This window comes from Oncorhynchus mykiss, chromosome 18, assembly GCF_057628025.1.
Source record: "Oncorhynchus mykiss isolate SJ-2025 chromosome 18, ASM5762802v1, whole genome shotgun sequence".
Lineage (NCBI taxonomy): Eukaryota > Metazoa > Chordata > Actinopteri > Salmoniformes > Salmonidae > Oncorhynchus > Oncorhynchus mykiss.
In genome coordinates this window covers 15393681-15420410 of record NC_143039.1, presented here as the reverse complement: position 1 = coordinate 15420410, position 26730 = coordinate 15393681, and the positions used below count along the sequence as shown (strand labels likewise).

Below are 26730 nucleotides of genomic sequence, written 5' to 3'. Positions count from 1 at the left end.
TGCTCTAGCAGGTCCAGGCTCTGCTGTAGGCCATGTGCTGTGGGGGTTTACTGCCAGGGCCCAGGTCTGACAGTACTGCTCTAGCAGGTCCAGGCTCTGCTGTAGGCCATGTGCTGTGGGGGTTTACTGCCAGGGCCCAGGTCTAGCAGTACTGCTCTAGCAGGTCCAGGCTCTGCTGTAGGCCATGTGCTGTGGGGGTTTACTGCCAGGGCCCAGGTCTGGTAGTACTGCTCTAGCAGGTCCAGGCTCTGCTGTAGGCCATGTGCTGTGGGGGTTTACTGCCAGGGCCCAGGTCTGGCAGTACTGCTCTAGCAGGTCCAGGCTCTGCTGTAGGCCATGTGCTGTGGGTGTTTACTGCCAGGGCCCAGGTCTGGTAGTACTGCTCTAGCAGGTCCAGGCTCTGCTGTAGGCCATGTGCTGTGGGTGTTTACTGCCAGGGCCCAGGTCTGGTAGTACTGCTCTAGCAGGTCCAGGCTCTGCTGTAGGCCATGTGCTGTGGGGGTTTACTGCCAGGGACCAGGTCTGGTAGTACTGCTCTAGCAGGTCCAGGCTCTGCTGTAGGCCATGTGCTGTGGGGGTTTACTGCCAGGGCCCAGGTCTGGCAGTACTGCTCTAGCAGGTCCAGGCTCTGCTGTAGGCCATGTGCTGTGGGGGTTTACTGCCAGGGCCCAGGTCTGACAGTACTGCTCTAGCAGGTCCAGGCTCTGCTGTAGGCCATGTGCTGTGGGGGTTTACTGCCAGGGCCCAGGTCTGACAGTACTGCTCTAGCAGGTCCAGGCTCTGCTGTAGGCCATGTGCTGTGGGGGTTTACTGCCAGGGCCCATGTCTGGCAGTACTGCTCTAGCAGGTCCAGGCTCTGCTGTAGGCCATGCGCTGTGGGGGTTTACTGCCAGGGCCCAGGTCTGGCAGTACTGCTCTAGCAGGTCCAGGCTCTGCTGTAGGCCATGTGCTGTGTGGGTTTACTGCCAGGGCCCAGGTCTGGTAGTACTGCTCTAGCAGGTCCAGGCTCTGCTGTGGGGGTTTACTGCCAGGGCCCAGGTCTGGTAGTACTGCTCTAGCAGGTCCAGGCTCTGCTGTGGGGGTTTACTGCCAGGGCCCAGGTCTGGTAGTACTGCTCTAGCAGGTCCAGGCTCTGCTGTAGGCCATGTGCTGTGGGGGTTTACTGCCAGGGCCCAGGTCTGGTAGTACTGCTCTAGCAGGTCCAGGCTCTGCTGTGGGGGTTTACTGCCAGGGCCCAGGTCTGGTAGTACTGCTCTAGCAGGTCCAGGCTCTGCTGTGGGGGTTTACTGCCAGGGCCCAGGTCTGGTAGTACTGCTCTAGCAGGTCCAGGCTCTGCTGTAGGCCATGTGCTGTGGGGGTTTACTGCCAGGGCCCAGGTCTGGCAGTACTGCTCTAGCAGGTCCAGGCTCTGCTGTAGGCCATGTGCTGTGGGGGTTTACTGCCAGGGCCCAGGTCTGGCAGTACTGCTCTATCAGGTCCAGGCTCTGCTGTAGGCCATGTGCTGTGGGGGTTTACTGCCAGGGCCCAGGTCTGGCAGTACTGCTCTATCAGGTCCAGGCTCTGCTGTAGGCCATGTGCTGTGGGGGTTTACTGCCAGGGCCCAGGTCTGGCAGTACTGCTCTAGCAGGTCCAGGCTCTGCTGTAGGCCATGTGCTGTGGGGGTTTACTGCCAGGGCCCAGGTCTGGTAGTACTGCTCTAGCAGGTCCAGGCTCTGCTGTGGGGGTTTACTGCCAGGGCCCAGGTCTGGTAGTACTGCTCTAGCAGGTCCAGGCTCTGCTGTGGGGGTTTACTGCCAGGGCCCAGGTCTGGTAGTACTGCTCTAGCAGGTCCAGGCTCTGCTGTAGGCCATGTGCTGTGGGGGTTTACTGCCAGGGCCCAGGTCTGGCAGTACTGCACTAGCAGGTCCAGGCTCTGCTGTGGGGGTTTACTGCCAGGGCCCAGGTCTGGTAGTACTGCTCTAGCAGGTCCAGGCTCTGCTGTGGGGGTTTACTGCCAGGGCCCAGGTCTGGTAGTACTGCTCTAGCAGGTCCAGGCTCTGCTGTAGGCCATGTGCTGTGGGGGTTTACTGCCAGGGCCCAGGTCTGGCAGTACTGCTCTAGCAGGTCCAGGCTCTGCTGTAGGCCATGTGCTGTGGGGGTTTACTGCCAGGGCCCAGGTCTGGTAGAACTGCTCTAGCAGGTCCAGGCTCTGCTGTAGGCCATGTGCTGTGGGTGACAGCAGGCATAGGTCATCAGCGAAGAGCAGGCGTTTAACCTCTGAACTGTGGAGACTGACACCAGGGCTGAGGATTTATCTAGAATAGTGGCCAATTCGCTGATGTAAATATTGAAGAGTGCAGGGCTCAGATTGCAACCCTGGCGAACCCTCTCTCTCTCTCTCACTCTCTCTCTTTCACTCTCGCTCTCACTCTCACTCTCACACACACACACACACACACACACACACACACACACACACGCACACACACACTTGAGCATGTGCAGCACGGAGTGGAGATGATTCCAGGAAGGTAATATGTGTAAAGCTGTGAGGCGTCTTTCTGATAAGGACTAGATGAGGAATCCTCATCACTACAGTATAACAGGATGAGAATGTAATGAGACTAGAGTGGCAAAGCCTGGAATACTGAATATTACAACATCCAACAGGCCCTGTTCTACCACTCTGCTCAGCAACGTTTCCAGGAATCATGTTACAGTCCCTGTGTTGCTATGACTCCCTCTAGTACAGTCCCTGTGTTGCTATGACTCCCTCTAGTACAGTCCCTGTGTTGCTATGACTCCCTCTAGTCTAGTTAGAGGAAGAACTGATATGAATGTTCTTCCATCCTGGATCTTCATTTGTTGAGTCAGGTGTTGTTGCTAGGCTACAACTTAAACTCTAGTTAGAGGACTTCCAATCAGAGCCGTATATTTAGAGGGTCTCTGTCTCGGCTTCCTCTGGGCCACTAAAGGGTTGTTACTGTGTATTAGGGTGATGTTCTGTATCAGAGCTGTATATTTAGAGGGTCTCTGCTTCCTCTGGGCCACTAGAGGGTTGTTACTGTGTATGAGGGTGATGTTCTGTATCAGAGCTGTATATTTAGAGGGTCTCTGTCTCGGCTTCCTCTGGGCCACTAGAGGGTTGTTACTGTGTATTAGGGTGATGTTCTGTATCAGAGCTGTATATTTAGAGGGTCTCTGTCTCGGCTTCCTCTGGGCCACTAGAGGGTTGTTACTGTGTATTAGGGTGATGTTCTGTATCAGAGCTGTATATTTAGAGGGTCTCTGTCTCGGCTTCCTCTGGGCCACTAGAGGGTTGTTACTGTGTATTAGGGTGATGTTCTGTATCAGAGCTGTATATTTAGAGGGTCTCTGCTTCCTCTGGGCCACTAGAGGGTTGTTACTGTGTATGAGGGTGATGTTCTGTATCAGAGCTGTATATTTAGAGGGTCTCTGTCTCGGCTTCCTCTGGGCCACTAGAGGGTTGTTACTGTGTATTAGGGTGATGTTCTGTATCAGAGCTGTATATTTAGAGGGTCTCTGTCTCGGCTTCCTCTGGGCCACTAGAGGGTTGTTACTGTGTATTAGGGTGATGTTCTGTATCAGAGCTGTATATTTAGAGGGTCTCTGTCTCGGCTTCCTCTGGGCCACTAGAGGGTTGTTACTGTGTATTAGGGTGATGTTCTGTATCAGAGCTGTATATTTAGAGGGTATCTGCTTCCTCTGGGCCACTAGAGGGTTGTTACTGTGTATTAGGGTGATGTTCTGTATCAGAGCTGTATATGTAGAGGGTATCTGCTTCCTCTGGGCCACTAGAGGGTTGTTACTGTGTATGAGGGTGATGTTCTGTATCAGAGCTGTATATTTAGAGGGTCTCTGCTTCCTCTGGGCCACTAGAGGCTTGTTACTGTGTATTAGGGTGATGTTCTGTATCAGAGCTGTATATGTAGAGGGTATCTGTCTCTGCTTCCTCTGGGCCACTAGAGGGTTGTTACTGTGTATTAGGGTGATGTTCTGTATCAGAGCTGTATATTTAGAGGGTATCGGCTTCCTCTGGGCCACTAGAGGGTTGTTACTGTGTATTAGGGCGATGTTCTGTATCAGAGCTGTATATTTAGAGGGTCTCTGCTTCCTCTGGGCCACTAGAGGGTTGTTACTGTGTATGAGGGTGATGTTCTGTATCAGAGCTGTATATGTAGAGGGTATCGGCTTCCTCTGGGCCACTAGAGGGTTGTTACTGTGTATGAGGGTGATGTTCTGTATCAGAGCTGTATATTTAGAGGGTCTCTGCTTCCTCTGGGCCACTAGAGGGTTGTTACTGTGTATTAGGGTGATGTTCTGTATCAGAGCTGTATATGTAGAGGGTATCGGCTTCCTCTGGGCCACTAGAGGGTTGTTACTGTGTATGAGGGTGATGTTCTGTATCAGAGCTGTATATTTAGAGGGTCTCTGCTTCCTCTGGGCCACTAGAGGGTTGTTACTGTGTATTAGGGTGATGTTCTGTATCAGAGCTGTATATTTAGAGGGTCTCTGCTTCCTCTGGGCCACTAGAGGGTTGTTACTGGGTATGAGGGTGATGTTCTGTATCAGAGCTGTATATTTAGAGGGTCTCGGCTTCCTCTGGGCCACTAGAGGGTTGTTACTGTGTATGAGGGTGATGTTCTGTATCAGAGCTGTATATTTAGAGGGTCTCGGCTTCCTCTGGGCCACTAGAGGGTTGTTACTGTGTATTAGGGTGATGTTCTGTATCAGAGCTGTATATTTAGAGGGTCTCTGCTTCCTCTGGGCCACTAGAGGGTTGTTACTGTGTATTAGGGTGATGTTCTGTATCAGAGCTGTATATTTAGAGGGTCTCTGCTTCCTCTGGGCCACTAGAGGGTTGTTACTGTGTATGAGGGTGATGTTCTGTATCAGAGCTGTATATTTAGAGGGTCTCAGCTTCCTCTGGGCCACTAGAGGGTTGTTACTGTGTATGAGGGTGATGTTCTGTATCAGAGCTGTATATTTAGAGGGTCTCTGCTTCCTCTGGGCCACTAGAGGGTTGTTACTGTGTATGAGGGTGATGTTCTGTATCAGAGCTGTATATTTAGAGGGTATCTGCTTCCTCTGGGCCACTAGAGGGTTGTTACTGTGTATTAGGGTGATGTTCTGTATCAGAGCTGTATATTTAGAGGGTCTCTGCTTCCTCTGGGCCACTAGAGGGTTGTTACTGTGTATTAGGGTGATGTTCTGTATCAGAGCTGTATATGTAGAGGGTCTCTGCTTCCTCTGGGCCACTAGAGGGTTTTTACTGTGTATGAGGGTGATGTTCTGTATCAGAGCTGTATATTTAGAGGGTCTCTGCTTCCTCTGGGCCACTAGAGGGTTGTTACTGTGTATGAGGGTGATGTTCTATATCAGAGCTGTATATTTAGAGGGTCTCTGTCTCAGCTTCCTCTGGGCCACTAGAGGGTTGTTACTGTGCATTAGGGTGATGTTCTGTATCAGAGCTGTATATTTAGAGGGTATCTGCTTCCTCTGGGCCACTAGAGGGTTGTTACTGTGTATGAGGGTGATGTTCTATATCAGAGCTGTATATTTAGAGGGTCTCTGTCTCAGCTTCCTCTGGGCCACTAGAGGGTTGTTACTGTGCATTAGGGTGATGTTCTGTATCAGAGCTGTATATTTAGAGGGTATCTGCTTCCTCTGGGCCACTAGAGGGTTGTTACTGTGTATGAGGGTGATGTTCTGTATCAGAGCTGTATATGTAGAGGGTATCTGCTTCCTCTGGGCCACTAGAGGGTTGTTACTGTGTATTAGGGTGATGTTCTGTATCAGAGCTGTATATGTAGAGGGTCTCTGCTTCCTCTGGGCCACTAGAGGGTTGTTACTGTGTATGAGGGTGATGTTCTGTATCAGAGCTGTATATGTAGAGGGTATCTGCTTCCTCTGGGCCACTAGAGGGTTGTTACTGTGTATTAGGGTGATGTTCTGTATCAGAGCTGTATATGTAGAGGGTCTCTGCTTCCTCTGGGCCACTAGAGGGTTGTTACTGTGTATTAGGGTGATGTTCTGTATCAGAGCTGTATATTTAGAGGGTATCTGCTTCCTCTGGGCCACTAGAGGATTGTTACTGTGTATGAGGGTGATGTTCTGTATCAGAGCTGTATATGTAGAGGGTATCTGCTTCCTCTGGGCCACTAGAGGGTTGTTACTGTGTATTAGGGTGATGTTCTGTATCAGAGCTGTATATTTAGAGGGTCTCTGCTTCCTCTGGGCCACTAGAGGGTTGTTACTGTGTATTAGGGTGATGTTCTGTATCAGAGCTGTATATTTAGAGGGTCTCTGCTTCCTCTGGGCCACTAGAGGGTTGTTACTGTGTATTAGGGTGATGTTCTGTATCAGAGCTGTATATGTAGAGGGTATCTGCTTCCTCTGGGCCACTAGAGGGTTGTTACTGTGTATTAGGGTGATGTTCTGTATCGTCATTTTATGTCTTTATTTATAACTGTTTTCTGTGGTTCTCAACAGCTGTTTGTGAAGGAGCTGCACCAGTGGCAGGGTCAGGTGGACGTGACCAATGACCTGGCAGGGAAGCTGTTAACCCTTTACTCTACCGACCACACACACAAGGTCACACAGATGACCGACGCCATGAACGTTACCTGGGAGCACATCAACAAACGGTGAGTCAGTCTGTTATTCTGTCAGTCAGTTGGTCAACCAGTCAGTCAGTTATTTAGTCAGTTAGTCAGTCAGTTATTCAGTTAGTCAATCAGCCTGTCAGTCAGTCAGTTAGTTAGTCAGACAGTCAGTCAACCAGTCAGTCAATTAGCCAGTCAGTCAGTCAGTTATTCAGTTAGTCAGTCAGCCTGTCAGTCAGTCAGTTAGTTAGTCAGACAGTCAGTCAACCAGTCAGTTGGTCAGTTAGTTAGTCAGTCAGTTAGTTAGTTAGTCAGACAGTCAGTTATTCAACCAGTCAGTCAGTTATTTAGTCAGTCAGTCAGTTATTTAGTTAGACAGTCAGTCAACCAGTCAGTTCGTCAGTTAGTTGGTCAGTCAGCCTGTCAGTCAGTCAGTCAGTTATTTAGTTAGACAGTCAGTCAACCAGTCAGTTGGTCAGTTAGTTGGTCAGTCAGCCTGGTATTCTATCAGTCAGCCTGTCAGTCAGTCAGTTATTTAGTTAGACAGTCTGGTATTATGTCAGTCAGCCTGTCAGTCAGTCAATTAGTTAGTCAGACAGTCAGTCAACCAGTCAGTTGGTCAGTTAGTTGGTCAGTCTGTCAGCCAGTCAGTTATTCAACCAGTTATTTAGTTAGACAGTCTGTTATTCTGTTAGTCAGACTGTCAGTCAACCAGTCAGTTGGTCAGTTAGTTGGTCAGTCAGTTAGTTAGTCAGTCAGTCTGGTATTCTGTCAGTCAGTTAGTAAACCAGTCAGTCAATTAGCCAGTCAGTTAGTCTGTCGGTCAGTCAGTCAGTTAATTAACCAGTCAGTCATTCAGTTAATCAGTCAGTCAGTCAACCAGTCAGTTAGTCAGTCAATCAGTTAATCAGTCAGTCAGTCAGTTAATCAGTCAGTCAGTCAACCAGTCAGTTAGTCAGTCAGTCAGTTAGTCAGTCAGTCAGTCAGTTAATCAGTCAGTCAGTTAGTCAGTCAGTCAGTCAGTTAATCAGTCAGTCAGTCAGTTAGTCAGTCAGTCAGTCAGTTAATCAGTCAGTCAGTCAGTTAATCAGTCAGTCAGTTAGTCAGTCAGTCAGTCAGTCAGTCTGCATCAGTCCCACATGCTCCTGAAAGCACTTCATCATGCTGTCTCTCAGTACACCTGAACACACACACACAATGCACAGTACATCTGAATGCACGCACACACATTGACCCTCACTGTTAGTTCTACTAAATTTCCCCGTGACAGGCCACATCATAACACTGATGTATGACCCCAGTTTGCCCTCTGAACTTGTGACCTGTGTGTGTGTGTGTAGCGGTGCCAACAACAGTTTCTGTACATGTGTTCCTATTTGTGGATGTAGTGTCGGGGACCGTGAGGCGGCTCTGTCAGCTGCTCTGAGGCTGTTACAGCAGTTCTACCTGGACCTGAAGGAGTTCCTCAACTGGCTGACGGAGGCAGAGACCACCTGTAACGTCCTGCTGGACGCCTCACACAAGGAGAGGCTGCTGGAGGACCCTGAGGCTGTACGACACCTGCTGGGGCAGTTCCAGGTACTCACACTCAGTTCATACTGTAGATTCAGTCACCTGCTGGGGCAGTTCCAGGTACTCACACTCAGTTCATACTGTAGATTCAGTCACCTGCTGGGGCAGTTCCAGGTAGTCACACTCAGTTCATACTGTAGAGTCAGTCACCTGCTGGGGCAGTTCCAGGTACTCACACTCAGTTCATACTGTAGAGTCAGTCACCTGCTGGGGCAGTTCCAGGTACTCACACTCAGTTCATACTGTAGAGTCAGTCTCCTGCTGGGGCAGTTCCAGGTACTCACACTCAGTTCATACTGTAGAGTCAGTCACCTGCTGGGGCAGTTCCAGGTACTCACACTCAGTTCATACTGTAGAGTCAGTCACCTGCTGGGGCAGTTCCAGGTACTCACACTCAGTTCATACTGTAGAGTCAGTCTCCTTCTGGGGCAGTTCCAGGTACTCACACTCAGTTCATACTGTAGAGTCAGTCTCCTGCTGGGGCAGTTCCAGGTACTCACACTCAGTTCATACTGTAGAGTCAGTCACCTGCTGGGGCAGTTCCAGGTACTCACACTCAGTTCATACTGTAGAGTCAGTCACCTGCTGGGGCAGTTCCAGGTACTCACACTCAGTTCATACTGTAGAGCCAGTCTCCTGCTGGGGAAGTTCCAGGTACTCACACTCAGTTCATACTGTAGAGTCAGTCACCTGCTGGGGCAGTTCCAGGTACTCACACTCAGTTCATACTGTAGAGTCAGTCACCTGCTGGGGCAGTTCCAGGTACTCACACTCAGTTCATACTATAGAGTCAGTCTCCTGCTGGGGCAGTTCCAGGTACTCACACTCAGTTCATACTGTAGAGTCAGTCACCTGCTGGGGCAGTTCCAGGTACTCACACTCAGTTCATACTGTAGAGTCAGTCACCTGCTGGGGCAGTTCCAGGTACTCACACACACAAACTGTTGATACTGTAGAGTCAATTCAGAGTCAATTCAAAGTCAGTTCATACAGTCAACTCATAGAATCAACTAATAGTGTCAGTTCAGAATCCGTTCATAGACTTAGTTAAGAGTCATTTCATAGACTCAATTCAACAAAGTCAAATTGTTGAGTCATCTCTCAGTTGAGTCAGCTCAGCTTGAGTGGCATTAGTGTGAAGTGTCTCAGGGTGGGGGAGGTGTCAGTACAGTATGTGCAGGGTGTGTGATGTGTTCTAGAAAGCAGCCAGCAGTCTGACCCAGTCTCTTGTCCTCGGTACCTTCCCCTGACTGCCATGTGTGCCCCTCAATACCCCGGCTGGTATGACAGGAATGTTAGGCCTGGCTGGGGGGACGAGACAAGGTCCAGACTCCAAGGAGTGGACAAAGACAGGACCCCCCAACCCCAACTCACACTGTATTGTGGGTTGTGAAGAGACAGGCCTGTTCTGAGTTTGGAAAGGGAACATTTCTGACCCTCTGTGCAGCAGTAGTCGCCCACTTTCTCCACTCTCTCCCCCAGTGAACAACAGTCGCTGTGTGTCGGACATCAACCAGCCTTCTGTACCTCATTCTATTGGGTCTCTCCCTCTTCCTCACACACATGCACACGAGCAGACACTCACACTCACACACACACACTCACATAGGCACAGTGCTCATTGTAACTCACGGAGAAACACAGAAAGCATCGACACTTGATTGAGTTTGGCGACAGAAGAGATGTTTTCTTAGTTGTGTGAAGCGTTGCCTTAAGTGGATAATATGTTGCGCAGGAAAACCTACCAAGTTCAGGTTAGAGATTAAAACTTACTGGTCACTGGGAAGGGTTTCTGTCCAGTACTGAACGTGTCTGTGTATTCTTCTGTCCAGTACTGAACGTGTCTGTGTATTCTTCTGTCCAGTACTGAACGTGTGTCTGTGTATTCTTCTGTCCAGTACTGAACGTGTCTGTGTATTCTTCTGTCCAGTACTGAACGTGTGTCTGTGTATTCTTCTGTCCAGTACTGAACGTGTCTGTGTATTCTTCTGTCCAGTACTGAACGTGTGTCTGTGTATTCTTCTGTCCAGTACTGAACGTGTCTGTGTATTCTTCTGTCCAGTACTGAACGTGTCTGTGTATTCTTCTGTCCAGTACTGAACGTGTCTGTGTATTCTTCTGTCCAGTACTGAACGTGTCTGTGTATTCTTCTGTCCAGTACTGAACGTGTCTGTGTATTCTTCTGTCCAGTACTGAACGTGTCTGTGTATTCTTCTGTCCAGTACTGAACGTGTGTCTGTGTATTCTTCTGTCCAGTACTGAACGTGTCTGTGTATTCTTCTGTCCAGTACTGAACGTGTGTCTGTGTATTCTTCTGTCCAGTACTGAACGTGTGTCTGTGTATTCTTCTGTCCAGTACTGAACGTGTCTGTGTATTCTTCTGTCCAGTACTGAACGTGTGTCTGTGTATTCTTCTGTCCAGTACTGAACGTGTGTCTGTGTATTCTTCTGTCCAGTACTGAACGTGTGTCTGTGTATTCTTCTGTCCAGTACTGAACGTGTCTGTGTATTCTTCTGTCCAGTACTGAACGTGTGTCTGTGTATTCTTCTGTCCAGTACTGAACGTGTGTCTGTGTATTCTTCTGTCCAGTACTGAACGTGTCTGTGTATTCTTCTGTCCAGTACTGAACGTGTCTGTGTATTCTTCTGTCCAGTACTGAACGTGTGTCTGTGTATTCTTCTGTCCAGTACTGAACGTGTGTCTGTGTATTCTTCTGTCCAGTACTGAACGTGTCTGTGTATTCTTCTGTCCAGTACTGAACGTGTGTCTGTGTATTCTTCTGTCCAGTACTGAACGTGTGTCTGTGTATTCTTCTGTCCAGTACTGAACGTGTCTGTGTATTCTTCTGTCCAGTACTGAACGTGTGTCTGTGTATTCTTCTGTCCAGTACTGAACGTGTGTCTGTGTATTCTTCTGTCCAGTACTGAACGTGTGTCTGTGTATTCTTCTGTCCAGTACTGAACGTGTGTCTGTGTATTCTTCTGTCCAGTACTGAACGTGTCTGTGTATTCTTCTGTCCAGTACTGAACGTGTGTCTGTGTATTCTTCTGTCCAGTACTGAACGTGTCTGTGTATTCTTCTGTCCAGTACTGAACGTGTCTGTGTATTCTTCTGTCCAGTACTGAACGTGTGTCTGTGTATTCTTCTGTCCAGTACTGAACGTGTGTCTGTTTATTCTTCTGTCCAGTACTGAACGTGTCTGTGTATTCTTCTGTCCAGTACTGAACGTGTCTGTGTATTCTTCTGTCTTGCACTGTTCGTCTGTCTCGGAGTTGGAGAAAGACAGTCACTTCAGACGTAGTGCTCACTTGAATGAACCACGGTCAGAAATTGTCCATTTAATACAGTAGGCTTTGTTGTTGCTGTACACTGAGTGGACCAAACATTAGGAACACCTGCTCTTTCCATGACCTAGACTGACCAGGTGGATCCAGGTTAAAGTTATGATCCCTTATTGATGTCACTTGTTAAATCCACTTCAATCAGTGTAGATGAAGAGGAGGAGACAGGTTAAACAAGGATGTTTAAGTCTTGAAACATGGATTGTGTATGTGTGTCATTTAGAGAGTGACAGGGCAAGACAAAAGATTGAAGTGACTTTGAACAGGGTATGGTAGTAGGTGCCAGTCACACCAGTGTGTCAAGAACTGCAACGCTGCTGGGTTTTTCACACTCAACAGTTTCCCACGTGTATCAAGAGCCTGGACTCGAACCCAGAATCTCTAGTGGCACAGCTAGCACTGCGATGCAGTGCCTTAGACCACTGCGCCACTCGGGAATCCCGAATCAAGGCTGTTCTTAATGTTTTGTACACTCAGTGTATATTTACAGTCAATTACATTTCAATTCAAATAACGTCATGTTTTCCTGTGAGGAAACTTGTTGTGTGGTTTTGGTACGTGCGTTAAGTCAATGAGGCACATGGGGTTGCTAAGGAGATTCTATGAATGGTTGTTATGTAGTCTTCTATTCTGTGACGTCATTCTGCCCTCTCTGAGATCAAACCTCACAGCCACATGACTCTTAGACCTGCAGCATCTGATGATGCCAGTCAGGGGAAAGGAATGGACTAATTAGGATCATTAGAGAACATTAGATTGAGAGTACAAAAAAAGATTCCAAAAGGGTTCTTCAGAAGTCCCCATAGGAGAACCCTTTTTGGTTCCAGGTAGAACCATTTTGGTTCCATGTAGAAAAGGGTTCTACCTATAACCAAAAGGGGTTCTTCAAAGGGTTCTCCTATGGGGACAGCCGAAGAACCCTTTTAGGTTCTAGATTGCACCTTGTTTTCTAAGAGTGTATGGTGAGGTGGGGAGCTTTGGTTGGACATTCCCCATCATAATATGTACAGTATGTACCCAGCTAGTGGAGAAGGTACTCAGGTAATACCTGGAAAACCTGGCTCTTTCACCTGCAGGACATTAATGACAATAATGAGAAAGACTCATGGATTCATTAGGATTCTAGAATATTAGGCTGAGAGAGTGGCTGCTCTGTTTGGGCATGTCCATCATTATTATAATATGTAGTCATCTAATGGTTTCTTCTATAGGAGGACATATATCATTATTATAATATGTAGTCATCTAATGGTTTCTTCTATAGGAGGACATATATCATTATTATAATATGTAGTCATCTAATGGTTTCTTCTATAGGAGGACATATATCATTATTATAATATGTAGTCATCTAATGGTTTCTTCTATAGGAGGACATATATCATTATTATAATATGTAGTCATCTAATGGCTCCTTCTATAGGAGGACATATATCATTATTATAATATGTAGTCATCTAATGGCTTCTTCTATAGGAGGACATATATCATTATTATAATATGTAGTCATCTAATGGCTTCTTCTATAGGAGGACATATATCATTATTATAATATGTAGTCATCTAATGGCTCCTTCTATAGGAGGACATATATCATTATTATAATATATAGATATGAATCTAATGGTTCCTTCTATAGGAGGACATATATCATTATTATAATATGTAGTCATCTAATGGCTCCTTCTATAGGAGGACATATATCATTATTATAATATATAGATATGAATCTAATGGTTCCTTCTATAGGAGGACATATATCATTATTATAATATATAGATATGAATCTAATGGTTCCTTCTATAGGAGGACATATATCATTATTATAATATATAGATATGAATCTAATGGTTCCTTCTATAGGAGGACATATACCATTATTATAATATGTAGTCATCTAATGGCTCCTTCTATAGGAGGACATATATCATTATTATAATATATAGATATGAATCTAATGGTTCCTTCTATAGGAGGACATATATCATTATTATAATATATAGATATGAATCTAATGGTTCCTAGGCTTTAATAAGACTGATAATACATTAACTCCTGGTCAAAATGCATCGAAATCATTCAGTCATATGTCACAGAACATTATAATTATTTAGATACCTACTAATGATTGGACGTGTGTGTGTGTGTGTGTGTGTGTGTGTGTGTGTGTATATGCTCTGTGTGCGTGTGTGTGTGTGTGTGTGTGTGTGTGTGTGTGTATGCTCTGTGTGTGTGTGTGTGTGTGTATGTGTGTGTGTGTGTGTGTGTGTGTGTGTGTGTGTGTATGCTCTGTGTGTGTGTGTGTGTGTGTATGCTCTGTGTGTGTGTGTGTGTGTGTGTGTGTGTGTGTGTGTGTGTGTGTGTGTGTGTGTATGTGTGTGTGTGTGTGTGTGTGTGTGTGTGTGTGTGTGTGTGTGTGTGTGTGTGTGTGTGTGTGTGTGTGTGTGTGTGTGTATGCTCGGTGTGTGTGTGTGTGTGTGTGTGTGTGTGTGTGTGTGTAGGACCTTCAGGGGGAGATAGATGGCCACACAGAACTGTACCACTCTCTGGATGAGAATGGTCAGCGTATCGTGACGTCTCTGACCGGCTCAGACGATGCCGTACTCCTACAGAGCCGCCTGGACAACATGGGCCAGCGCTGGGACGAGCTCCGCAGCAAAACCATGAGTATGAGGTAGACACCAGGCCAGCCCCCTTTCTCATGCCTGCCTCCATGTGTTCATTCATGGTGACAAAAGGGTGCAGGTTTTCGCTCCTGATTCAGATAATCAAGGTCCGGGATGAGCATCTAATTACTACAATCAGGTGTGTTAGACTGAGTAGGGTTGGACCTTTCTTCCTCAGGAGGAAGGGTTGAGCATCCCTGGTCAACAGTCCAGTTTAGATAGTAATATATTTGATCCAGTCTAGTTTAGATAGGAATATATTTGATCCAGTCTTGTTTAGGTAGGAATATATTTGATCCAGCCTAGGTTAGATAAGAATATATTTGATCCAGTCTTGTTTAGGTAGTAATATATTTGATCCAGTCTTGTTTAGATAGGAATATATTTGATCCAGTCCAGGTTAGATAAGAATATCTACGGTCCAGTCCAGTTTAGCTAGGAATATATTTGATCCAGTCTTGTTTAGATAGGAATATCTACGATCCAGGCCAGTTTAGATAAGAATATCTACGATCCAGGCCAGTTTAGATAGGAATATCTACGATCCGGTCTTATATCTATGCTTCTATGTGTATGTTGTAGATCTCACCTGGAAGGGGAAATGGCTCCATGGAAGCGGATACACATGACCCTTCAGGAGCTGATAGCCTGGCTGCAGATGAAGACTGACCTGCTGGAGCAGGAACCACCAGTAGGGGGCGACGTCCCTGCTGTGCAACAACAGCTGGACACACACAGGGTGAGAGCGGAATACTGGCTGGCTGGGTGGTTAGCTGGCTGGCTGGGTGGTTAGCTGGTTGGTTTTGGTTGGTGGCTGGTTGGTTGGGTGGGTGGCTGGTTGGTTGGCTGGGTGGTTAGCTGGTTGGTTTTGGTTGGGTGATTCACTAGTTGGTTGGTTCATAGATACATTGATACGCCAGAAATCGTAAGCAGATGTAATGGTTTATATATGTTTATATCTGGTTTATATCTGGTTTATATCTGGTTTATATCTGGTTTATATCTGGTTTATATCTGGTGTATATCTGTTTATATCTGGTTTATATATGTTTATATATGTTTATAACTGGTTTATATATGTTTATATCTGGTTTATATCTGGTTTATAACTGGTTTATATCTGGTTTATATCTGGTTTATATCTGGTTTATATATGGTTTATATCTGGTTTATATCTGGTTTATTACCGGTTTATATCTGGTTTATATCTGGTTTATATCTGGTTTATATCTGGTTTATATCTGGTTTATATCTGGTTTATTACCGGTTTATATCTGGTTTATATCTGGTTTATATCTGGTTTATATCTGGTTTATATCTGGTTTATTACCGGTTTATATCTGGTTTATATCTGGTTTATAACTGGTTTATAACTGGTTTATAACTGGTTTATATCTGGTTTATATCTGGTTTATATCTGGTTTATATCTGGTTTATTACCGGTTTATATCTGGTTTATATCTGGTTTATATCTGGTTTATATCTGGTTTATAACTGGTTTATAACTGGTTTATATCTGGTTTATATCTGGTTTATTACCGGTTTATATCTGGTTTATATCTGGTTTATATCTGGTTTATATCTGGTTTATATCTGGTTTATTACCGGTTTATATCTGGTTTATATCTGGTTTATAACTGGTTTATAACTGGTTTATATCTGGTTTATATCTGGTGTATATCTGTTTATATCTGGTTTATATATGTTTATAACTGGTTTATATCTGGTTTATATATGTTTATAACTGGTTTATATCTGGTTTATATCTGGTTTATTACCGGTTTATATCTGGTTTATATCTGGTTTATATCTGGTGTATATCTGTTTATATCTGGTTTATATATGTTTATAACTGGTTTATATCTGGTTTATATCTGGTTTATATCTGGTTTATTACCGGTTTATATCTGGTTTATATCTGGTTTATATCTGGTTTATATCTGGTTTATAACTGGTTTATTACTGGTTTATTACCGGTTTATTACCGGTTTATATCTGGTTTATATCTGGTTTATATCTGGTTTATATCTGGTTTATTACCGGTTTATTACCGGTTTATATCTGGTTTATTACCGGTTTATATCTGGTTTATATCTGGTTTATAACTGGTTTATAACAGCATAAGTTGTTCAGGGAGCAGATGAGCCACACTGCAAGTTCACTGCATTATGGAGATGTTAGCAATACACAATATTGGAATGTTTTTGTAATGTATCATCATACTCCTAATGAGGACATCATGCATCATTAAGAACTGATGACAGTACTCTGCAACATCATTAAGAACTGATGACAGTACCCTGCAACATCATTAAGAACTGATGACAGTATTCTGCAACATCATTAAGAACTGATGACAGTATTCTGCAACATCATTAAGAACTGATGACAGTAATCTGCAACATCCTTAAGAACTGATGACAGTATTCTGCAACATCATTAAGAACTGATGACAGTATTCTGTAACATCATTAAGAACTGATGACAGTTCTCTGCAACATCATTAAGAACTGATGACAGTAATCTACAACATCCTTAAGAACTGATGACAGTATTCTGCAACATCATTAAGAACTGATGACAGTATTCTGTAACATCATTAAGAACTGATGACAGTACTCTGCAACATCATTAAGAACTGATGACAGTACCCTGCAACATCATTAAGAACTGATGACAGTATTCTGCAACATCATTAAGAACTGATGACAGTAATCTACAACATCCTTAAGAACTGATGACAGTATTCTGCAACATCATTAAGAACTGATGACAGTACTCTGCAACATCATTAAGAACTGATGACAGTACCCTGCAACATCATTAAGAACTGATGACAGTATTCTGCAACATCATTAAGAACTGATGACAGTAATCTGCAACATCCTTAAGAACTGATGACAGTATTCTGCAACATCATTAAGAACTGATGACAGTACTCTGCAACATCATTAAGAACTGATGACAGTACCCTGCAACATCATTAAGAACTGATGACAGTATTCTGCAACATCATTAAGAACTGATGACAGTAATCTGCAACATCCTTAAGAACTGATGACAGTATTCTGCAACATCATTAAGAACTGATGACAGTACTCTGCAACATCATTAAGAACTGATGACACTATTCTGCAACATCATTAAGAACTGATGACAGTTTTCTGCCGTTGTCATGGAGCCTGTGCTTTACGCTGTGTGTGTGTGTGTGTGTGTGTGTGTGTGTGTGTTTTTGCACTAACTGTCTTGCACTGATTTTATGCAGACATACTGGACTCTACACACACACACACACACACACACACACACACACACACACACACACACACACACACACACACACACACACACACACACCACACACACCACACACACCACACACACACACACTGTAACATGGACTCATACTGCATGTTATTGTTATTCGTCATTTCCTGTGTATTGATTTCTCGTCACTATTTCTATGTTGTATCTTTATCTCTGCGTTGTTGGAAAAGGACCCGGAAGTAAGACTTCTCACTGTTAGTCTACTGTTCTTTACCAAACATGTGATCGATGACGTTTGATTTGATTTTGTGTGTGTTACAGAGCTTCAGGAAAGATCTGAGGGCCAAGGGTCCGGTGGTTAACGGGGCTCTGGACCAGGTTCAGATCTTCCTGTCTGAGCTGCCTGCTGAGAGGGAGCCTCAGCCTGTCCAGAGAGGTGAGTGGGACACACTGTTAGCCCGCTGAACTAAAGCCTAGGTATTAATTCATGGGCTTATCGCGAGTCTAAAGAAAGGTTACTCATCACACACTGATAAACACCAACAGATACACTGATAAACACCAACAGATACACTGATAAACACCAACAGATACACTGATAAACACCAACAGATACACTGATAAACACCAACAGATACACTCATCCTGCTCACGGACACCAACACTCATTTTTACCTACTTATAATACACATGCGTATGCACATTAATGGTCATGTCACTGACAAGATACAGTGCAGAGAGAACCTGTTTCCCCCTGTCTAATTCTCCCTACTTCTGCATATTTTTGATATTGAATGTTATCAGATCTTCAACCAAAGCCTAATATTGGATAAAGGGAACCTGAGTGAACAAATAACACAACCATTAATTTATTTATTTCATAAACAATTTTATGCAACACCTAATGCCCCCTGTGTGTGAAAAAGTAATTGCCCCTTTACACTCAATAACTGGTTGTGCCACCTTTAGCTGCCATGACTCCAACCAAACGCTTCCTGTAGTTGTTGATCAGTCTCACACATGGCTGTGGGGATGCTGTGCTGCCTCAGGACCTGGACGACTTGCCTTAGTAGAAGGGACTGTGAATTCTGCTCTGTATCAGAGAATTCTACTGGAGAACGTCAGGCCATCTGTCTGTGAGCTGAAGCACAGCTGGGTCATGCAGAAAGACAATGATCCAAAACACACAATCAAGTCTACATGAAAATGACTAAAAAAACAACACATTTGAAGTTTTGGAAAGGCCTAGTACAAAGTACAGACTGAGATGTTGTGGCAGGACTTGAAATGAGCAGTTCACGCTTGTAAACCCACACATGTAGCTGAGTTACAGCCGTTCTGCATGCAAGAGTGGGTCAGAATTCCTCCACAGCAATGTGAGACTAATCAACAACTACAGGAAGCGTTTGGTTGGAGTCATGGCAGCTAAAGGTGGCACAACCAGTTATTTAGTGTAAAGGGGCATTTACCTTTTTCACACACAGGGGGAAATGGGTGTTTTTTGTTATTTGTTCACTCAGGTTATTTAATATCAGGTTTAATATCAGGTTTAATATCAGGTTTAATATCAGGTTTAATATCAGGTTTAATATCAGGTTTAATATCAGGTTTTGGTTGAAGTTCTGAAAACATTCAGTATCAAAAATGTGCAAAAATAGAGAAAATCAGAGATGAGGCCAATACTTTTTCACAGCAGTGTGTCTCAGTTGACTGACATGTTTCCCTGAGTGGGCAGAACTCTACTGTCCATCATCTGATTATGACTAAGTTCATAACATCAGCTGACTTGACAGCCAGTTCGGGCTCTGTGATTGGCTCACGGGGTTCTGTTTATAAAACAGAGGAACAGTAAGCCAAAGGAGTTTTATTCCACTACTATTTTGGTGGTCTAAGATCAGCATTTTCCAATAAAAGGTGTAGAAATGAGAAGACGCCATGCCCTGCTGTTTCAGTTGGGTTCCTTACTAAACAGCCTGCTCCCGTTTGTTCCCAAACATGCTGAGTGTGACCTCTTTGCCATAGCAACTGCCTGGCAACCCGTAGTGAGGGAAACTCTTGAACTCTTGCTGCTCATTCAATTCAATGGGCTCCAATGTGTTTTCCTCAGGTGTGGGATTCTGTTTGGCTAAACCATGAGCCCTATAGTCTAAGTGATGTTTGAGCCTATATGTGATAAGGTCGGGAAGGATTTAGGATTCTGTTTTGCTAAACCATGAGCCCTATAGTCTAAGTGATGTTTGAGCCTATATGTGATGAGGTTGGAAAGGATTTAGGATTCTGTTTTGCTAAACCATGAGCCCTATAGTCTAAGTGATGTTTGAGCCTATATGTGATGAGGTCGGAAAGGATTTAGGGCTGATCAAGAAAATTAAGCAACCAAATCACTTTCAAGAAGTAATCATCCAGAGTTTGAATTTCAATCTTATAAGTAGTTTATAATCTTAGTGAAATTAGAATTGTTGTGTCAGGTCATACAATCCGATAACTCCTTAATTTCTATCAAACCTGATCATTCCCTGAGGGGACACAAAATGAATCAAACCATTTCTTTCTGTCCTGTCAGACATCAGTCCAGAGGAGCGTGCCCAGAACGTGGGGCGGGTCCTGCGAAAGGAAGCAGAGGATGTGGCGTCTGGGTGGGAGGGGCTTAACGAGGAGGCTGCTGATTGGCAGAGGAGGCTGGAGCTGGCTCTGGATAGGCTGTTGGAGCTTCAGAAGGCCCAGGACCAGCTGGAGCTGAGGCTGAGCCAGGCTGAGATGGTGAAGGAGGCCTGGGAGCCTGTAGGAGACCTGCTCATAGACTCACTACCTGAACACATTGACAGGGTCAAGGTGAGAGACACACAAACACATGCACCCTAATTTAACAGATAGAGAGAGTCAAGGTGAGAGGCACAAACACATGCACCCTAATTTAACAGATAGAGAGAGTCAAGGTGAGAGACACACAAACACATGCACCCTAATTTAACAGATAGAGAGTCAAGGTGAGAGACACACAAACACATGCACCCTAATTTAACAGATAGAGAGAGTCAAGATGAGAGACACACAAACACATGCACCCTAATTTAACAGATAGAGAGAGTCAAGATGAGAGACACACAAACACATGCACCCTAATTTAACAGATAGAGAGAGTCAAGGTGAGAGACACACAAACACATGCACCCTAATTTAACAGATAGAGTCAAGGTGAGAGACACACAAACACATGCACCCTAATTTAACAGATAGAGAGAGTCAAGGTGAGAGACACACAAACACATGCACCCTAATTTAACAGATAGAGAGAGTCAAGGTGAGAGACACACAAACACATGCACCCTAATTTAACAGATAGAGAGAGTCAAGATGAGAGACACACAAACACATGCACCCTAATTTAACAGATAGAGAGAGTCAAGGTGAGAGACACAAAAACACATGCACCCTAATTTAACAGATAGAGAGAGTCAAGGTGAGAGACACAAAAACACATGCACCCTAATTTAACAGATAGAGAGTCAAGGTGAGAGACACACAAACACATGCACCCTAATTTAACAGATAGAGAGTCAAGGTGAGAGACACACAAACACATGCACCCTAATTTAACAGATAGAGAGAGTCAAGGTGAGAGACACACAAACACATGCACCCTAATTTAACAGATAGAGAGTCAAGGTGAGAGACACACAAACACATGCACCCTAATTTAACAGATAGAGAGTCAAGGTGAGAGACACACAAACACATGCACCCTAATTTAACAGATAGAGAGTCCAGGTGAGAGACACACAAACACATGCACCCTAATTTAACAGATAGAGAGTCAAGGTGAGATTGGATACAGATTATTTTTTTTCATTTGGGTCTCCATTAGCTGATTCCTTAACGGGATACTTTCAGATGTTGGCAACGATGCCCTTTATCTACTTCACTAGAAAGTTTGAGGTAGTTTTGATAGCCAATGCTAATTAGCATTAGCACAGTGACTGGAAGTCTATGGGTATCTGCTAGCATGCAAGGAGATACCCATAGACTTCCAGTCATTGCGCTAATGCTAGTTAGCAATTGCGCTAGAGCCACTTAGCAACTTCCTTCAAACCGCACGCAGAGACGCATCTGACTCTGGCAAAGTGAACACATCTCTCCAGCTGATGTCTTAGTGACCACTAGTCTTCCTGAGGTCAAATGAACACATCTCTCCAGCTAATGTCTTAGTGACCACTAGTCTTCCTGAGGTCAAATGAACACATCTCTCCAGCTGATGTCTTAGTGACCACTAGTCTTCCTGAGGTCAAATGAACACATCTCTCCAGCTAATGTCTTAGTGACCACTAGTCTTCCTGAGGTCAAATGAACACATCTCTCCAGCTGATGTCTTAGTGACCACTAGTCTTCCTGAGGTCAAATGAACACATCTCTCCAGCTGATGAAAGTGTATAAGGGGTACCGTGTGTGTTCACTAGGGAGTGTATGAAGGTACAATAATTGGTCCACCACTCCATCTTCAATGTGTGTGTGTGTGTGTGTGTGTGTGTGTGTGTGTCTTCTTCGCTGCAGGCGTTCCAGGCAGAGATCGCTCCTATCAAAGACGATGTGAGTCACGTCAACAACCTGGCCTCTACCTTCGGCCCTCCTGACCTTGTCCTCTCACGACCCAACCTGGACAGACTGGATGACCTCAACACACGCTGGAGGATGCTACAGGTAAACACACACAGTTCTCTATGAAACACACTGACTGAGCACCCTGACCTCATTAACAATGACCTCGAGGAGCGTCCGTCCCATCGTCAGATTGTCCTGAGTCTAACACAGAGACAGTGAGGTCAGGTTGTCCTGAGTCTAACACAGAGACAGTGAGGTCAGGTTGTCCTGAGTCTAACACAGAGACAGTGAGGTCAGGTTGTCCTGAGTCTAACACAGAGACAGTGAGGTCAGGTTGTCCTGAGTCTAACACAGAGACAGTGAGGTCAGGTTGTCCTGAGTCTAACACAGAGACAGTGAGGTCAGGTTGTCCTGAGTCTAACACAGAGACAGTGAGGTCAGGTTGTCCTGAGTCTAACACAGAGACAGTGAAGTCAGGTTGTCCTGAGTCTAACACAGAGACAGTGAGGTCAGGTTGTCCTGAGTCTAACAGTGAGGTCAGGTTGTCCTGAGTCTAACACAGAGACAGTGAGGTCAGGTTGTCCTGAGTCTAACACAGAGACAGTGAGGTTAGGTTGTCCTGAGTCTAACACAGAGACAGTGAGGTCAGGTTGTCCTGAGTCTAACACAGAGACAGTGAGGTCAGGTTGTCCTGAGTCTAACACAGAGACAGTGAGGTTAGGTTGTCCTGAGTCTAACACAGAGACAGTGAGGTCAGGTTGTCCTGAGTCTAACACAGAGACAGTGAGGTCAGGTTGTCCTGAGTCTAACACAGAGACAGTGAAGTCAGGTTGTCCTGAGTCTAACACAGAGACAGTGAGGTCAGGTTGTCCTGAGTCTAACAGTGAGGTCAGGTTGTCCTGAGTCTAACACAGAGACAGTGAGGTCAGGTTGTCCTGAGTCTAACACAGAGACAGTGAGGTTAGGTTGTCCTGAGTCTAACACAGAGACAGTGAGGTCAGGTTGTCCTGAGTCTAACACAGAGACAGTGAGGTTAGGTTGTCCTGAGTCTAACACAGAGACAGTGAAGTCAGGTTGTCCTGAGTCTAACACAGAGACAGTGAGGTCAGGTTGTCCTGAGTCTAACACAGAGACAGTAAGGTCAGATTGTCCTTTGTCTAACACAGAGACAGTGAGGTCAGATTGCCCTGTGTCTAACACAGAGACAGTGAGACCCCTCTATCCCTGCCTCCCTCTTTCCCTGAGACTCCTCTATCCCTTCCTCCCTCTCTGAGACCCCTCTATCCCTCCCTCCCTCTCTGAGACCCCTCTATCCCTCCCTCCCTGAGACCCCTCTATCCCTCCCTCCCTGAGACCCCTCTATCCCTCCCTTCCTGAGACCCCTCAATCCCTCCCTGAGACCCCTCCCTCCTTCCCTGAGACCCCTCTATCCCTGCCTCCCTCTTTCCCTGAGACTCCTCTATCCCTTCCTCCCTCCCTGAGACCCCTCTATCCCTGCCTCCCTCCCTCCCTGAGACCCCCCTATCCCTCCCTCCGTCCATGAGACCCCTCTATCCCTCCCTCCCTCCCTGAGACGCCTCTATCCCTCCCTCCCTGAGACGCCTCTATCCCTCCCTCCCTGAGACCCCTCTATCCCTCCCTCCCTGAGACCCCTCTATCCCTCCCTCCCTGAGACCCCTCTATCCCTCCCTCCCTGAGACCCCTCTATCCCTCCCTTCCTGAGACCCCTCTATCCCTCCCTCCCTGAGACCCCTCTATCCCTCCCTTCCTGAGACCCCTCTATCCCTCCCTTCCTGAGACCCCCCAATCCCTCCCTGAGACCCCTCTATCCCTCCCTCCCTGAGACCCCTCTATCCCTCCCTGAGACCCCTCCCTCCCTCCCTGAGACCCCTCTATCCCTCCCTCCCTCCTCCTCTCATTCTCTCCCTCCCTGCCTCTGTCTTGTGTGTGTGTGTGTGTGTGTGTGTGAGAGAGCTGCCATATGGTCCTGTCTCCAGGTGTCCATCTCCTTCACACTCCTCTTTATATCTCCTTCATTCTCTCCCTCTTCCACTCTGCATCCCTCTCTCCCTCCCTGCCTGAGATGAAAGCAGTGGAGAAAGGGATGCAGAGTGGAAGAGGGAGCGAATGAAGGAGAGATAAAGAGGAGTGTGAAGGAGATGGACACCTGGAGACAGGACCATATGGCAGCTCTCTCACACACACACACACACACACACACACGCCAGCTGTTCCTGCTGACACCCATCATGTCTACTGAAGGAAGTTGAGGTGACTGGAACCTCACTGACACCATAGCAACAACGCTGTTAGTTTGTCCCACTCTGTTGCCGAGGACAACACGCCTTTTTACCTAACTGCACCCCTCTTTATGCCCTGAAAGGGTCACACACACACCACACACATCACACATACATCACACACACATCACACATACACACACACCACACACATCACACACATCACACACACACCACACACATCACACACATCACACACATCACACACACATCACACATACACACACATACACACACACCACACACATCACACACATCACACACATCACACACATCACACACACATCACACACACACCACACACACACCACACACATCACACACATCACACACACATCACACACACATCACACACACACCACACACATCACACACACATCACACATCACACATACACACACACCACACACATACACACACACCACACCACACACACACACACACACACCACACACATCACACACATCACACACACATCACACACACATCACACATACACACACATACACACACACCACACACATCACACACACACACACATACACACACACCACACACATACACACGCATCACACACATCACACACAGACAGATCAAGTGTCTGAAAGAAAGGGGTTGATTGGGCTGGGTGCTGCGGTACAGATGCCATTCATAATTACTGCTGCAAAACAATCTTAAACAATTTTGACCCCCCCCATCATCACCAGGTTTCCATGGGAACGTGTAAAAAGTCAGGGGGTGGAATGGCGGTGGATGAGTTGGGGGATGTGTCTGAGGTAACGGTTCTGTTTCAGCAGGACTCATCACATATCACTCCTCCATCAGACTCCATTACAACACTGCTATGGCTGTATCTGTATTGGCCCAAACATCTCACAGGCTGCTACCACAGTCCATCTCACACCATCACACACACCATCACACACCATCACACACCATCACACACACCATCACACACCATCACACATGCACACACACATACACACACACACACCCACACACAGACCATCACACACATACCATCACACACACACACACACACCATCACACACACACACACACACACACACCATCACACACACACACATGCACACACACGCACACACATGCACACGCACTCATGCACAGACACACACACATGTGCACACACACACATACATACACACACACACACACATGCACACACACAAACATGCACACGCGCACACGCACACACACACACAACACTTGCCTCATACCATAATGTACTTTACCTCCAAACATAAGTGCAAATGTGTACCCAGTACAACACTGTTATAAACACACACACTGCCTATGGTGTCAAACACGTGTGTCCTATTTCTTTGTGGTAGAATCAGTCTGCCGAGCCTCCCCATCTCATCCATAGACATGGTCAGTGTGGTCTGTGCAGAGAGCAGAGTACATTACAGTCTGCCGAGCCTCCCCATCTCATCCATAGACATGGTCAGTGTGGTCTGTGCAGAGAGCAGAGTACATTACAGTCAGCCGAGCCTCCCCATCTCATCCATAGACATGGTCAGTGTGGTCTGTGCAGAGAGCAGAGTACATTACAGTCTGCCGAGCCTCCCCATCTCATCCATAGACATGGTCAGTGTGGTCTGTGCAGAGAGCAGAGTACATTACAGTCTGCCGAGCCTCCCCATCTCATCCATAGACATGGTCAGTGTGGTCTGTGCAGAGAGCAGAGTACATTACAGTCAGCCGGCCTTAGCTGCACCATAGCTAAAGCCCAGTCACAGTGCTCTGCTCTTAGATAACAGACATGCTTAGTCACAGTCAGTCACCGTCACTGCTTGGCTTCTCCATGACCACAGTATGACATAAAACCACACAGCTTTGATCTCTGTCCTCTCGCTGAACAGCTTTTATCATGTACTGAACACTCATAGAAAAAAAGATTCCAACGGGGTTCTTCGGCTGTCCCATAGGAGAACCCTTTTTGGTTCCAGGTAGAACCCTTTTGGGTTCCATGTAGAACCCTCTGTAAGAAAGGGTTCTACATGGAACTCAAAAGGATTATATCTGGAACCAAGAGAGCAATCAAAAAATGTTATTTAAAGGGTTCTCCTATGGGGTCAGTCGAAGAACCCTTTTAGGCCCTAGAAAGCACATTTATTTCTAGGAGTGTAGTGTGTCTCTGTCTGTCCTCTCTCATATCTCTCTCCTCTACCCAGCTCTGTTCTCCTCTTTCTGATTATACCTGTTCTTGTTCCCTGTTCCCTGTGGCATAATGAAACACTCTATTTTACTCCTATCTCTCTTCCCAATCTCTTCTCCTATCTCTCTCCCCAATCTCTTCTCCTATCTCTCTTCCCAATCTCTTTTCCTATCTCTCTCCCCAATCTCTTCTCCTATCTCTCT

At 45.8% G+C, this 26730-nt stretch overlaps 1 protein-coding gene across 1 annotated transcript in view; it reads left to right on the top strand.

Annotated features, from left to right (window-relative positions):
* Positions 1 to 26730, top strand: part of dmd (dystrophin) — a 462454-nt gene that overhangs the window by 375188 nt on the left and 60536 nt on the right. The window contains exons 67-74 of the mRNA XM_090209468.1: positions 6493 to 6647; positions 7994 to 8183; positions 14021 to 14193; positions 14768 to 14924; positions 17774 to 17888; positions 20016 to 20284; positions 22001 to 22147; positions 25056 to 25124. Of these exons, the coding sequence (XP_090065594.1) occupies positions 6493 to 6647; positions 7994 to 8183; positions 14021 to 14193; positions 14768 to 14924; positions 17774 to 17888; positions 20016 to 20284; positions 22001 to 22147; positions 25056 to 25124 (1275 nt within the window). The remainder of the gene's footprint in view (positions 1 to 6492; positions 6648 to 7993; positions 8184 to 14020; positions 14194 to 14767; positions 14925 to 17773; positions 17889 to 20015; positions 20285 to 22000; positions 22148 to 25055; positions 25125 to 26730) is intronic.